At 42.8% G+C, this 16088-nt stretch overlaps 1 protein-coding gene across 14 annotated transcripts in view; it reads left to right on the top strand.

The window, feature by feature from the left end:
- LOC121594671 (transient receptor potential cation channel trpm) overlaps window positions 1-16088 on the top strand; it is a 64703-nt gene that overhangs the window by 795 nt on the left and 47820 nt on the right. For 8 of the 14 annotated variants that reach the window (XM_041918210.1, XM_041918208.1, XM_041918197.1 and 5 more), the window contains exons 2-3: window positions 753-1182; window positions 15200-15472. Coding sequence is in view for 2 of the 14 variants with exons in the window: in XM_041918214.1 (XP_041774148.1) it covers window positions 1174-1182 (9 nt within the window). In the remaining 12 variants the exon portion in view is untranslated. Of the gene's footprint in view, window positions 1-752; window positions 1183-15199; window positions 15473-15506; window positions 15810-15969; window positions 16032-16088 lie in introns of those variants that run through there. The other 6 variants (XM_041918200.1, XM_041918201.1, XM_041918214.1 and 3 more) reach the window with 4 other exon arrangements.

Raw genomic sequence — 16088 nt, 5'->3', positions numbered from 1 at the left:
TAATAAAACGCTTTCTTCATCAATTCCCGCCCCGCGTGAAGAGTGAAAGCCTCCCTCTGGCAATGTAGTGTGAAACAATCGTACTTTTTGTGTTTGGCTGTGGAACAAGCGTTTGGTTGTTTTTTTTTTGTTCGAGATTAGTTCGGAACTGAATATGACAGGTTGTTTCAAATTGTTGAAGCTAATTGGTATTATTTTTTGTAGTGTAATGTGAAAAGGCAGAAGATCAATGTATCAATTCCAATTCATGCGAATTTAATTAAAAAGTGTTATTGTAATACATTTCCTGTTCGGTTTGTTATGATTCATTCAATGCACGAGTTAGAAATCGCCTGCATCGCTGCAATCCGCAGTACAGAAATTGTCGGATTACGGCTAATTCTGTCCGACAACCTATAGGATTAAAGATCGGTCATTGTTTAGCATTAAAGATCATCGAAGGATGTGGAAAATATTAATGTTAAATATTGCTAGAATTTTAATACAAATTGAAGCAAAACTCTTCATGTGATTAGTTATATAGTTCTGAAACGTTTTACAAGTTTTCCGAACTAAAAACGTTCAAACTATTGTATGATGTACGCAATATAACATGCTTCTAGCGCAAAAATTGATTCTTTTTTTAAAGCAAGGAGCTAGTTTAGGATCTCACTGTTATTTACTGTTTTGCTAAGATTTTGTGCTATTTATTTAAGTAATGAATGTCATTGCAAACTACATGGTGATAACTATCTTTTTTGTTAATTTCTTAGCAATGCTGTTCAGTGAATAAAAAAAATCAAAGATTACTCTGCCGTTGTGTCAAGAATGTAAGTGCCAATTTCACTCTTTAAAATATTAGTATTCCGTTGAGCTACACTGGTGCTTGCAATACAGAGTGCCGATCGTGAAGGTGAAAAGAAAACAAATGCCTTTTTCGAATTACAAAATATGGCTTCAGTGCAAGTGAATGGAAGTACAGAAGCAAAAAAAAAGGTGTTTGAATTGAAGAAAAAGTGATGTGTTTGTGAAATGTGTAAAATTAACAACCAACTCGGATAATACTGAGAAGCCACGGAAAACATACACCAGACGCAGCGTTCAGAAAAAGTCTGCGTCCACGAAAGGATTGCGATGAAACAAACAACCCACCAGCAGCACTAGAACCGGCAGCGCAGGCACAGGAATCGAAACATGAAACATGTGAGTAGCTTAAGGACAGCAGCAAACATAACAAAACTTGTTTTGTGTCGAAAGAACTGTAGATGTTTGAAGCTGTATTTTATAGCCATAGCCGTTGTGTTGTTCTTGTTGTGTGGTGTGTGTTTTCGTTTTTCGTGTGAATTTCAACTCTGCTTCCTTCATAAGGCTGCGTAGTTTGACGTGAAAGTGCAACATAAACAGAATTGCATAAAAAAAGAAAGCTCTGCACGAGGTTTGTTTGTGTTTTTGGAAACCATTCTGTAACGTTCGTACTCGTGTTTTGAGTCAGTGTCGATGAAGCAATGATTTATGTTCGCTTTCACCAAACGATGGCCAGCGGTACTATGATTTGTAGCGATGTCTGCATGCTTATGTTTGATTTTTTGTTTTTTGTTTGTGATTATATAAAAAAATATACTTTGGTTGAATGAAAGAACCTTTTAGGGACGAATAGGAAAATGTACCATCACAAATAGTTTATAATAGGATTAGCCTCGATGGAGTGCACACTACAGCAAAACACCATGTATTCCTACTCCTACGCGTATGTGATAAAATACCATAATTTGATTGTAACGTACTCATTAAACTTCATACTCGGGTGGGTGGGTAGTGTGTCGGCCATTGTGTGTCACGGTAATGAAGAGCGTCCCCTTTGCCGAATAGACTGTGTGCACAATGTGTGCACTTAAAATCGCATCAATCGCTGAGTGTGAGCCAGTTTACATCAGTACACGAGACTATGAACGAACCCACAAATCCCTAAACAATTCATCGAACAACATACATACGTATCTCATAGAGCACACGAAAAGCCTTTGGAGAGAGCCATTTGATGTCTCGAGGGGCTTATGTGCGATACGAAGACTATTATTTCAAAATAATAATGCCCTCATCCATGTTGTGGGAACAACTCACCCATTTAGATATGTCTTTGTATTTGAATGAAATGAAATGCGTGATGGATAAGCGTTTGATTTTTTATTTAAATACTTTTCCACGAACTTTAAGCATCTTTTGACTCCCAAACTGAGCGCACATTAATATGCTGACTTGCATTAAATGGAGGCAGTGTGGCGTAAAATTAGCACCGACAATTATTAATTCTTGTCCCCTGTGGAATAACTAATCCAGACCCATAGGCTTTTCGGGCGTCTGCTGTACGTTTGCCGGGGACAGAAATAATAAATATCCTACGGCCGTCATGGAAAAAAAGGCCGGAGTGCAAGAGCGATGGAGAAGAAAAGCTGCTAGAAAGCATGATGATGCATTCTAATTACAATTTTCACCGCAAGAAAAACAGAGAAATAAACGCTCTGGTTAAAGGGGATTGTCAGGAAACCCCGAAACGAACTTATGAAATGGTAGATGAAATAATACCTCTACGGTGGCTATTGTTGTGACGCGGCGATTCGTCTACCGGTGTCCGTGCCCGGATGCAAATGCGAAACGTGAGCACTTATTAGCATATAAAACGGTTTGTCGTCCGTAATTCTGCCATCCAAAAGCTGCAATCCATCGGTCGGTGGTACCATTTATTATGAAATATGTGAAGGATTTTCTCTCCCTTCCTCAGCCGGTATAATAAGCCGGTACCAGTATAAGACAATTGAACCGATGTGAGCACTCCAAAATATTCCAGCATATACATCGTTGTTCTAAAGCGATTGTTTAAGTAATTTTTTCACCGTGAAAATATTGATTCACGCAAAGAGAAATTAGCCGAAAGAGATGATCGTAATTAATTTGATTAAAAAACGCTACCCCAAATGAAACGGTGCGCCGGTAATCAAACACCCACTCCGGTGGTCCGATAGCGGTGATGGGTAGCGATCTAGAAACTGGTGGTGATCGATTTTCCGGCAATTTTCTTACGGCTGGAACCGATAATGGCACTTAGGTGGAAGGTGGAAAAAAAGATGGATAAACACACACAGACACAGGCTCACGCCCACAGACAGTTTTGGGTTGTGGCAGACGATTTCTTTTTGGCCTTTGCCAGTGGCATCATCGCTCCTTTCGAGAAAAGAGGAAAAGTCGAAGCACCGTACAGGGTGAACAATCGAAGAGACAAAAAGAGCATAGCTCTTGGAACGCCATTTTATCTCATCAGCAAAGTATTTGGTCTAGAGAACTTTGATTCTTTTTTGCTATCGTTCTTTCGTTTTGACTTTCCTTTTTTGAGAAAAAAAGACAAAAACTTTGGTCAAAGCTCGTTTCCACGATTCTATCGCTTATCGTAGCTTTCGGGCCGGATTTTTTTTGCTGTATTCTCTCCAATCATGGCAGTTCTTATTTTTCATTTTTACGGCCGCTCATGCTCGTGGTGAAGTGAGGGGTAAACCATTCTTAGGCATTTGTACGAAATGCAACCGTTGAACCGTGACCAACAAATTCCTATATACTTGTGTGCTTTTTTTCTTCTTTTTCCTATGCTTCGCTCTCAACGGTGAAAGGTGAAAGATGCTTTTTTATTGCCGGTTCCTTCCTTTTCGAAACTCTACTTAGAAGGAATCCCTTATATACATGTGTGTGGGTGTGTGTGTATTGGAGTGCCATCACCACACTAGTGGGGTCGTTCCCAGCTGGTGGCAGATTAACACACGTGGCGAAAAGGATGATTATCGAAGGAGAAAGCATAACACAGAGAGCTCGAGAATACGGACGAGGAGGATTCAATGATTCGTTGCGATTTCCTGCACCGCTGCGCGTTCGCGGAAAAAGGTGGTCGTTTTTTTCTGACTTGAACGTGCGTATTCGTCGAGAAGCTTCGAGAAGCGTGTGGAAAAGCTTTCCCTCTATAAAACGAATAAAAACCATCATGTGGCACATTGAGCAGACGTGCAAATGACAGTAGCAGACATCATGCATAGTCACTAGGAGAAATGGCGGGAAACAAGATCGCTTAGCACACCTGGATTCGAGGACTGCGTCCCGTGTGCCCCGAGTTGTATGTGAAAAAGCTGCTTGGTGGGATTTTTATTTAATTTTTCTGTTTCCAGCGCTTACGCGTATGGTTGTGATTGGAGGGATTTGATTTGGAAATGTTGATTCGTACGTCAGGTATCTTCTTTTTTTTTTAGAAGTTTGCATAAAAGAAAGATCACATCGTGCGGCAAAGTAGGATATTGTAGCAGGTTCTCGCAGAAGAAGATTTAGGAAGCTATGTGTGGAGGTTGGATTGTGCCAAGCCAACCGTAGGACTAGTGTGTCGTGTGATTTGAAATCTGTTGGGTAGGGAATTTCTTGGATGAGTTGGCATTTTCAAGTCATCAGGCTCGTACGCTCAACTCACGGAGATGCTAGAGGGAAAATCTGTCCTTTATCCTACCGGTTACCTTATCCTATTCAATGGGAATCAGAATATCTAACCAGAAATGAGTGAGATGTCATATGTGGCATGTGCAGCTTATCCGTTTGGAATGTCTTAAAAGTCGCACCTGACGCAACAACAGCAGACGCTCGTGAGACATAAGAACAAACTGCCGTGTGATATGCTTTGCCCAGCTGTCATAATCGTATGCGTTGTTTTCTGTTAGCGAATTGTTAGAATTAGTGTGCAAGAGAGCATGCATGGGTAGCAGTTCTGTTTGACGGCTATTGTGGGCCTGTGATGATCCTTCTGCACAGATGAGATTTCATTTTGGAAAAAGTTGTTTCACTGATTGATCGCATGATTGGATTAATTCTTCATGACACCTAATATTATGGTTGATAAATGTATCTGTATAAGATTCATCATAATCGAGCGATTCAAGCAGTGTTCAATACATACTTAAAATGAATGACTCTAATTACCAATTGACTCGTTTCGTGTTCTGTAGTACGCCTATACATTCCGTGCCTATACGCTTCCATTAGGCATGCACGAAATTGATTACCAATTTGTACTGATTATTACCGTTTACCGCTTCGGCATGAAAAAGACGGACCTCGTTTTGCATCAATCAGCCGTCTTGCTAGCAAAGTGAAGCCTAGTTCGCCGAATCCATCTCGAACCTGTTTGCCCTGGCTGATGGAATGGAAGTTCCGGCTTCCGGCGATTTGATCGATTTCCTTTTCGATTTCGCAGAAATGAGAAGACTTCGGCATCGCTCGGGGATCAAGCGACCGGAGCTATCTGAAGATGTTATGCATTTTTACTCATGATCGGTCTATACATCCCACTTGCGTGATGTACGATTTTCCGAGCGTGTTGCGGGCAAATCTTATTTGAGCCAAGCGCACATACGATTTCCAATCCAGCGCGTAAGGTTTCCGTCAAAGTTCACCCAAAGCAAGATTTCTTTTTCACATTTCTTTTTCACTGCTGCTACTGCTCGTTAAAGAAAAGTAGTAATAACCGAGCGCCAAGGAGTATTCGATAAAGGGTGCCATATTTTTTCTCTCCTCCCTTTCTCTAGGCACCACGCACAAGAACGCAATCAAACGCGACCGCATTCTCAGTATCCGTTTCACTTTACGACGTCGACACGATAATAATAATCTCATCCATGGTGGTGATATTGCTGGTGACTCCTTTCGGATCTATAGATGCGTTTAGAAAGATGCGAAAGGTATAGGGTAAAAGTGTGCTAAAATGCTGCGCCTTTCCATGCTCGCTTCAGTTGAAAAGAGGTTGAGCGTAGCCTGACTGGGGATTGGATGAAAAGGGCACACCCGATGTTGGCGTCAGGGAGACAGGGAGCAAATTTATTCGATCATATTCGGTCGCTCGTTTGATTGCTTCTTCGTTATGGGTGGACAGCACATTCGGCGAAGATTGGAAAAACAAAACCCTCAATCGAAGCGAACGACACGCGCACGTGAGCGACTGAGCTTGGGGCATAATTCGATTACGATAAAGTTAATCGGTTCGATGGTCAGGAATTGGGGGATTTCTGGGTAAAATGTGATACGGCTGTCGGTAAATGGATTTGTTAGTCCAACAGGTGTCAGTGACGTGTAATTCTTCGATTGGCAAATGGTTAAATAGCTTTCGTCGGGCTGTATAAATCAGGTGGACTTAACCAGGAGTATGGCAAAGATATTGAACGCGACGATTCTATCCAACGCTGTGGCAACCTCTTATTGATTCAATTTCTGTTATTACCAATAGAAGAGTAGAATAGAAGGATAATAATTAAATATCAAATCGCTTGAGTCTATCACTCAAAAGCAGGCTGTACATGATACATATTCCATGAAGTAATTGTCCATCAAAATCAAGCTCGGTATGAACTTTAGCTTCACGTCTTCATCGTACGCGCACACTGGTGCAGACTACAGCAATTTTTTATTCGCCATCATTCTTTTAGCGTTAGCTAAAAGCCCGGCTCCTCTATCCCTTTGCCATTTCTGCCGTTTGCAAGCTGTCTGGGGCGGTGCGTTGGTTCTACGATGGAGTCCTTTTATAAATTGTTTTATAATTTTCATCTTCTCCAGCGTCTCCCACATTCGGTCGCGGGCTCTGTTGCCAGGTGGATCGGTTGCTGGTGCTTGTCAAGTACGCATCAAGCTGTAGAATGATGTTGTCTTTCGGTCTTTTCACATACGCGCCAAATACTCATACCCGGCGGTGCAGCATCTCGAGATCCGGGACGCAGATCGTGCACTTGATTGATAGACCGGCCCTCTATTGCCAGCCTGTACTGCCTGGCAACGGTCTAGGCGCGCTGCTGCTGATAAAGGGTGGCCCAGACTGATTGGCGAATAATTGGTTAAAAGTTAATGTTCTGATGAAGTGATTGTTTTTGGGCTGGTGGGCTGAGTTTGAGAGAACGCGAGAAGGAGCTGGGAAGATGCGTGTCAACAGGGAAAATAATTCTACCACTTCGCTCGCTTGGAGTCGGGCCAAATGTTCGTAATTGAAGTACGGAGTTTTGTACGAGGAAAGCGTTGCTGCTGACGAAAGCCGGTATTCAATTAGTGTACCTTCCTTAATAATGCAAGCAACATTGTCGTGTGCTTTGTCTTGAGAGCATTGATGTTGGTAGCGAAAGGGAATCGAGCGGAATATTTAATATTTTGTTGGAAACGTTTTTAACTGGCCTATTGTAACGTCAAAGACAAAGAAAGTTATTGACACATTTGTCTGTTTTAAAGAATTTGCTTAAACCTAATATACATTAGCATATACCACAAGAACTAACGACCCTAATTAGAGCATTTATCGGCTTAATGTATAACAAGCATTTGTACGTTTGCATTGTACATACATACATAGGTTGTGGAATGGATACGATGTGTGGTGCAGTCAACCGGTGTACTTGGAAAACCAGGAAGATATGTTTGCTTTTGGCTTTACTCGGATGCTTCGGAATGGAATAGCCAGAAGGACTAGACCGAACCGATTATGGTTGCATTCTCATGGTCGAATGTTGCTTTTGTACACTGCACAAACTGAACAGACGATGGCGTAACAAAGAGATGGAAGCAGGAGTTGCTTAGTGAATGGTATTGGTAAATTGATGCTCACACTTGTTCTTGACAAGCTCTTGCAAACGCTTTTTTACAGTGGCTGCTGTTAAGTCTTGCATTATTTTACCTGAAAATATCTGCCCAAGTATTGGTTGAGAGTTCCGAAAGGAAACGTAATATTTTCAAGCTTTGTATGATTTCTCCGGAAGAAAACTTTGCTTTAAGCATTGTTCTCTGCTACCACCTAACCGCTCTAAAGGGTTGGCAATGAGTTCGTTCCTGGTTTGTATTTAACAAAAGACTATGTAGCCAAATGCTTTTAATGTATGCCAAGGCACTGCTGAAGAGTCATGCAAACTCGTATTTTGTTTGTGAAATAATTTACAACGCCAATACGAATGTTAAAACCCTTTTTTCTGTAGTTTTTCATGCTCGGTTTTAGCCCTTACCTATCGCTCCAATCTCGTGCGTTGTTCTGTTCTGTTCAGTTTGTAATTTGCATAGGAAGCTGGTACTTAGCCGTCAGTGCACCACGCTGCACCAGTCTCTCGTTTTTCACTGCTGTGCAAAACAAATTACACACTAATGAATTATCGGCCCTTTTCACTCGGATTGGTCTGGTGCTGGCAGATTACATTTTTCCTTTCCACCCCGGTTTGCTCAAGCTTCCGGTCGATGATTAATGAGTTTTCCGGTGCAATTGTTGGGATAAAAAAACATGGAATTGTAAAATAATCGATACTGGAGTTTTCCATTACATTGATCAAACGATATTATTTAAATGACGGTGATCTGACAACAAATAGGGAAATTCTTTTTAATAATCGTGTCAGTTGCAATCGATTAGCACAGTAGCATGCCGATAACCGTTGAATGAAAGTCCATCTAACGCATTTCCATTAGAGCAAATTTCTTGGGCAAAACTAGTGCTAGGCTACACTAGATTCATTTCATTTGGATAAAAGCTTGCTTGAATAGTATGATCTTTATTAATACCAACGTGTAAGTTAAGAAAATAAACAGTTTAACTAAAGTTCTTGTTTACTCAAAATCCAAACCCGACCCATTATAGCTTCTCATCCAACAGTTCATTGCCGTTCGGTTTCCTCCCAAAGGCATAATTGCTCTTCGTGCTACGGCGAACCTCTTAGCAGCAGACCAATCGAGCCTCCCACAGACCTCCGGTGAAAACTCGATAATGCCGCAGCGTAGGAGCACCTCACAGTTGACCTTTGGCAGTGCCAGAACCATTTAGCTACGCTAACAACTGTGGGCGATAAGCAATCCATTCCCAAATGGTTCATACCACTGCTGCTGCCGTCAGCTTGACGCGTTGATCGATGGGCTCGCAGATGGCTTCTAACGGACGAACTGGATAAAAACTGCACCCCCCACCTAAAACCCCCCTACACCCATACACACACGCGGTTTTAGCCACGCAATTCGGGAAATCAACGTGTAGTCGTATCAACGGACGATAAGCCAAAACGTTTCGTGCTGTTGTCAACAGTGGGAAAAAGGAATCATACCCTATAATCATACTATTTCCCTATTTATAAAAAAAAGATCGAAAAAGGGTGACTCAAAACGCACGTGGTGCAACATGTCATGCAGTATGGTAGGGAAAAAGGAAAAAAACAGAGCGAGAAAGTCTGCCCGATTTTCCACCCATCGTAAGTTCACACTTAATTACCGAAATGATTTCATTTGAACGGAAGCCAATTTTAGGCCATTGGTTTGATGCGGCCGGTAGGTGGGTTTGGTCAGGTCAGGCTGGGGAGCAGGGGTGGGGCCGGGGTTTGTTTGTGCCTACCTTCTTTATGGTGGCTCATTCACTTTTGATGCTTTCGTGACTATCGCAGCCAAACGAAAAAGCCATCGAAAATGTGCATGTTGCATGCAACCGAACTTGCGGCGCGGAGTTTTCACGTGTCACGAGTTTTTGTTTCAGCTTTTACGAAACAGGCCAGCGCTTTGGGACGATGGAAAATAATTCCATCCCCTCCCTCTCCTCAATGTGAGTGTGTGGTTTCCTGCTTCCCCATTCGGAGGCTTCCGAACGGAAGCAAAAGCGTTGCCAAAACTAGGGGCAAAGGGATAGTATGTTTGCCGAGCGTGCGCGAAGTGGGTGGAATGTTTAAAATTGGAAAATCGATTTCGTTTTCGGAGCACCACGGACGATGGGTCTCTGTCCAGTGCATGGGATTGAATTTTTCTCGTATTAAAACTGTCTGCCGGACCGGACGTAGAGATGAAGCTGTTGACGAGGCGCTGAGATGAAGTTTTTGCATGAATTTTCCAGCGGCTGATATAGTTTAGCTAGTGGCAATTGGAGGCGAAAGGAGTGTTTCACCGTGGGGGAAGATAGCAAGGTGCTGCTTTTTTCGGTGATGATCCTACCGTGGTGCTTGTCGGTCGTGTTATTCTGTTTGCATACTGCCTGGGGCTTCGCATTTTGACAAGAGAAACTTTTTATAAGCGTGCATTTTTACTATCTTTGGGAATTAAAATAAACCACACTCACTAACCGATCTACCAATTAACGATAGTTAGACAGCTTTTAGCAATGATCCACAAAGGACATCCGATCTCGGGGCATGTCTACTTTTTTGTGTTGCTTCGTTTGAATTTATAAGTAGATTTTTTTGTTGTCTTTCAAACTTCTGAAAGCTTTCGTTTGCGATAATTTATCTGGCTCTTGAGCAACAGGACAAAAATATGCATTTCAATTTGCAAAGCTACCACACAGACATTCATCAAACATGTGTTTAGATTGTAGGTAAATAGAAAACTCCAACTCAATGCTTTCATCAGGCAAAAATGGACAAAGCAGCACAAACAAAACCAAGCTTTGGCTAACAAATAGAGTACAATGGTGGGATGGTTAAAAATATAACAACGGAAACACTGAGCACATGAATATCGTTTGCCATGTGTAATGATGAATGGTACATTTTAATACGGCACGACCGAAACAAGGATGGGGGAAAAAACGGGAACAAAAGTAACCATAAAACTCACTTTGCTTTGAGGTTGGAGAGGCTTGGTAGAAAGTGGCTCGCATGGTGGCTCGAGTGGGTCGAGGACTGGCACAGCCCGGGCCGGTAAATCACTGCCGGTGACAGTGGCTGGCACTGGTTGCTGGCAAGGTTTGCAAGGCTTCGCAATGGAAACGATGGCGCCAGCGCCGGGTGCCGGGGTTTATACCGTATGACGGGACACTAAATGCCAGGTACATGCGTGCTGGTGGTCCGTTTTGTCCTGTGATCCCCGGTACTGCCCTCCATGTATGTTTTGTGCTGACCAAAGCTGGCGAACGAAAAGTGATTTAAGGCAATGTAACATGACAGTGAAGGGGTCAGAAGCCCAACAACTTACACGCATGATTGGAAGTGGGAAGGTTGGGGTGGGTGTAAAAACATGTTTATGATCTCTTGGCGCTGATTATGGTTCAAGCGCACAAAGGTCACCGTCGAGGAAAGTTCGTTAATAGTTTATGTATGTGTGTAGAGAATGCATAGAAAGGTTAGTGTTTGTAGCCTAAGATACCACAGCTTCTTTGCTATTCACATTGGAGGTCTATAAAATGTAGCAATGATAATCGATTCAATTAGTACAATAATTGAAGGGCACATTTAGCCGTTCAACGCAGAGCAAAGTAGGTAACACACAGTGCAAATAATGATTAAACTAATTTTCGAAGAAATGATCGCTTTTGCCAAAAAATAAGCTTTGTTCTGCAATCGGTTCAATCAAGCAGACCTTAATATGTGTATCGGTTACAGCGGTAGTAGCCACCGACGCAACGATCGCATGCGTAACGTAAGCAAAGCGTTTGGGTGAAATCTGCGAAATGAACCATTCCCACTAGCGCAAAGGAAAGTCCAATCGATTGTCCTGCCGCCCCGGTCCACGTGGAGTGAACGTGTAGTGGTAGTGTATCATTATACGCTTGACCCTTGTATCGTCCCACAGGTTCGTTGATACATTTCGGGGGAAAATCCGGGGAACAGTTCATCAGAAAGCACAGCGGCCCGTCCTACACACGTTACACGTTACCATCCATGTCGGTAGCAATCGCAACAAAGCAACTCTGAAGCTGTAGTGGCCAAAAATACAGTCGTAATGATGGTATCAGATTTTCCTTCGGTCATCTATCTTTCGTCACCGCGGTAGACAACCTCTGTGCCGTGTGATGCGTGTGTGAGCAGCAGGACGAATGCTATCCCTTCTGCCGTGGGTTGCGCAGGTGTTTTGCGTAGGGGAGATGTTTTCGCTTTCTCCAACCGTCTCCCAGGTGGATAATATGGTTAACGCTTCGTGAAGTGGTGTTGCTGTCCTTAGGAGTAGTGTCGTATGGTTTGGTTTTGATTTTTTTCCCTCGGTCGCTTTTCGATAAAACCAACTTGACCGACGGTAGATTTGGTTTGTCGTGTCATGTACTGCATTGTACGGTGGAGGAGCGACATGTCCGTCTTCGTCTACTGTGCTGTAACGCACATAAATCTTCATCTTGCATAGCGGCGTGAGTGACTGATAAGCTTCAAGGGGCATGGGTTGAGGAAAACATTCATTAAAAATGTAGCAAACCCCGACAAGATGTAAATAAGACAAATACGTCGTGGGAAGCAAATGTAAAAAATCGATTGTTACATGGAATGTTTTCTTACAAGAATTTGTACTGATTACCAACCTTCAATAGTGTTAACTTAATGAGTCCTATTCTGAGCTTTTTTGTTGCAGTTCAATGCAAACTCCTGTTTCCGTACGTATCACACACAGCTTTGATGTGCCTGCTACCGGTCCAGTCACTGAGCTCTGCAGTGATCCAATTAGGGGGAAATGTTTCCAATTCCCTTCGCATGCTTTATCGGAGATGATGAATCGAAGGTGTCCACGAAGGCAGATGCCACGCAGTGGAAGGAGTACGGCTAGGTAACAAGACCAGCAGACCGGGCAGCTTTTCATTTCGCTTTCTGCTCTCTACGATCTCCAGCTGACCGTAGTCCGTAACGGTGCTGGTCGAAAGGATGGATTCAAATTTTCCGCCTGCGCTTCCAAGTCCCCGGGTCCAGCATGATCTCACCCAATTTCTTCCTTAAGATGGAAAGCTTTTTTTTTTGGTTGTGCCCAAGGTTCCCGCTTTGCGTTTAACATTTTGCTTACTAAGAACTCACCGAGCTGTTGGGAGCTTGCTTGCTGTTGCTACACGGTGACCTTTTCCCCCTTTTTCTTTGCGAAAAAGCCAACATGCGTATGTCTTCTGTTTCGTTGCGACGATTTCTAGTTAAAAAAAGGTGACGATGGTAACGGATGGCGTGTGACAGCTGCGGCGGGACGACCGATGCAAGGGATCGACACTCAGTTGCTTGGAGATTATCACCCAGCTGGAATTCGGCCCGGTTGCGGAGGGAGACCATTGCTTTCGGTAGTCGTTACCTTCTTCTAGTGGACTGGTGTAAAGAGTACATTTTGCAACCGTTTTTTTTTTTGTTGAGTCCTTTTTGTAACATTGTTGTTATTCGCTGGCGTCAGGCGGATGAAAAGGATGTTTATCTAACGGTTGGAAGGAGAACGGCGTCAGGTGAATGTTTTTGCATCGTTCACTGCTCCATCAAGAGAAAGAAATCGTTTTGTGCTGACTGTATCGTTCTTTAAATTGATATTTCAGCGCTGAAATGATGAATTGAGTTTTGCAAAGCAAAAAACAGTAAATCACAGTTGAATTAATGTATTTTTTTAATTCATCTTTAATTATTATAACTTTTTCCTAAATGTTATTTTGTAATGTATTACAAGGCTTTTGCAGGTATTTAACATTTCAGCCCTTCCTAAAAGCTCTGGCGGAGGCCTTTAAAGTGGCTTTGATGCTCTTCTCAAAATATTTCCACGTCGGTACTTTAACATGCTTGAAAGCAGAGTTTATTTTTTCCCGCTCAACCAGTATGCTTTGAAGTCTTGGGCTTTTCACTCACACAAAAAAGAAGTTTTATTTTTATCCCCCAGCTCGCGAATTCACGACTCTTGGCTCGGGTGGCGTTACACTACCGCCGCTTTCCTTAATCGTTGTCTCGAGCTTGCGGCATAATTTATGCATACCTTTGCCCCAATAAAGTCCCAGATTGGGACAAGAAATTGTGTGGCTTGTAACATACCATCTTTCCCTCTCGGCAGACGACGGCAGCAGGTTGGAGGCGCGGTCCAGGTGCTGGAATTCGGTTCCACCAGCCAGCACTCAATAAAATAGAAATTAAAAGACACGGTCGTCGTATTCATCATGCTCTCTGCCCCAGCCAGATGGGAAGGAAGCAGGGAGTGTTGTTGTGCCATCGGGAAATTGTTTCGAAACATTCCGTGCTTAATCCGGGCAAGGTATATACAGTTTGTTCTTCTTCTTGGAACGCTTTGAGTTTTTCCGCGCTCCTGTACATCCTTGTAGTAAATCGTTTGCCCGTCTCACGTAATGAATGAAAATTTGATTAGCTGTCTAATAAAACCGACATATGTTACGAGTTAGTAGCAAGGGAGAAGCGTTACTGCTGCATTTCGATGTAGTGAGCCACGTCCATCCGTGGAAGCATAAATGATGCGTAGAGTGTGTGTGTGGTTTAGGAAGGGGAGAAACTGTGGAGAAATAAAATTGTTACTGAGTAATTTTCTTTTTTTTTTGTGGGCGCAGTTTTGATCCGAAAAAGTATACGGATGTACCAAAACCAGGTGGGACCGTGTGGTGAGGAAAATAAAATTAAACAGCTTTTTGCTTTGCGAATGCCAAAGGTTGCAGGTGTGCAAGTAAATAGGGACAGTAAGATGGCATTTAATTACCGGAATGACTTCATTTTTGCACTTAGTCGGGCGCGAAAAGCTAGCCGTGAAATGAAGTATAAAGACATGAAATAAGGGAAAGCGAATGTTCATAATGAGGGGCAGAGATGCGCTATCGCTTACATTAAATAGATAATTTCAAGCATGAAATGAATTTCTATTAAAGGTAAATTATAACTGGAATGAATGTCATCGATGTTTTGCCAGGTGAAATAACCTATATTTGGACCAACATTTCTCAAATCATTCTTCAATTTGACAACTTTCTTTATTCCCAATCGAAACTGAATCATCTACCAGTACAAATAGATAAAGAAATGGTACATCAAACCTCACTTAGTGTAATTATTTAATCATTTTTATATTTGCATGTTTGTGTTTGTGCTGCTTATGGTTCATAGGTTAGGGTTGAGCTATTTACGTTCGTAGGTCTAGGTTAGGGTGTGCACTTTATGTTTAAGGTTAATCCATGCTTTCATATGCTTCCTCGCCATTTAACGGATTGTTTTGTTAGCCTCTCTCTATTGAATCATTCGTTTATTATTACCGTCAATTTTATTGTAATTGTTTTTGGTTGATTTCACCGTGTACGAACCGATTACCGCTTTACACTGCCACTAACTGTTCGAGCTTGGCTGTAATACCATCCAACAGCAGTAGATATGTCGCATCATGCTCACTGTTAACCAGGGACCGATCAATTGATTCGTTTTCCTTCTTCTTTCTTTCTGTGTGGTGGCGTACGGTGTTCTTTTTTCTTTCTCTCTTTTCTCTTTCTCTCTTTTTTTTACAGATCTCTAAATATGTTCTATGCTATGCGTCTTGGTGTAACTAAATGTTTAAACCGCAGAGCGTGGAAGTATCGCGCACGTGTTGCCACATGCGTGAGGTTATGTTTGGAGCATCAGTGTTTCTAACCCATCTGCGCAGCCGTCGTTCATCCGTGTGCATCGTGGTGTTTGTGCTTGCTCTCGGTGGTTTGAGTGGGCAGGGGAAAAAACTCGAACAACATATGTGTATGCCGCTTGAATGTTCAATATCGATGTACGCCACTCAGTGTGCCAATGTATGTGTGTATATGTATATGTGTATGTTTAATGTTGTGACGGTATATGTTACAGCCTTATCGCTTCGTGTTGGTGCACTAGTCTGGCGGATGTCTACGGTGGCCAAATTTTAGCCGCTGGTAGTTCGTTGCCCTTCCCACGCTGCCTACCGTGCTGGCAACTCAGCTGTACGCACGCAATTTTGTCCAGCACTCCAAGGGCAACGACATTACCGTGCGGGTGTGGGCGTACCAATCGCGCGTCAGTGCAGTCGGACTGATTGTGATCGTGCCGTATTCGGCAACTTCGATGGACTGCCTCATAACACGAAGAAAACGAGTTTTGTTTACAAATTTGGTTAGCGATTTTTGACGTACGGTCGGGCTTGAAGCGGTGGTTCAGTGTGTATTTGTGCGCTGTGCTCGACCAGCCTAGCATCGGTGTTATTTATATACCGCTTCATATGCCCACCCACCTCTCCACCAACGATCGCGTTGACGTATCCGACGCTCGACGCTCGTGATCTGACAGTTTGTTGGGATTGTCAGCGCGATCGCGCCGTGTTTTGATCGTCGATGGGTGCGTGAAGGAAAATAAATGGTGGACGCTTGAAGTAAGATGCAATTATACAATAAA

Source organism: Anopheles merus, chromosome 2L, assembly GCF_017562075.2.
Source record: "Anopheles merus strain MAF chromosome 2L, AmerM5.1, whole genome shotgun sequence".
Classification (NCBI taxonomy): Eukaryota; Metazoa; Arthropoda; class Insecta; order Diptera; family Culicidae; genus Anopheles; species Anopheles merus.
Note: the sequence above shows the minus strand (reverse complement) of the source record. Positions and strands in the feature narration are given on the sequence as shown.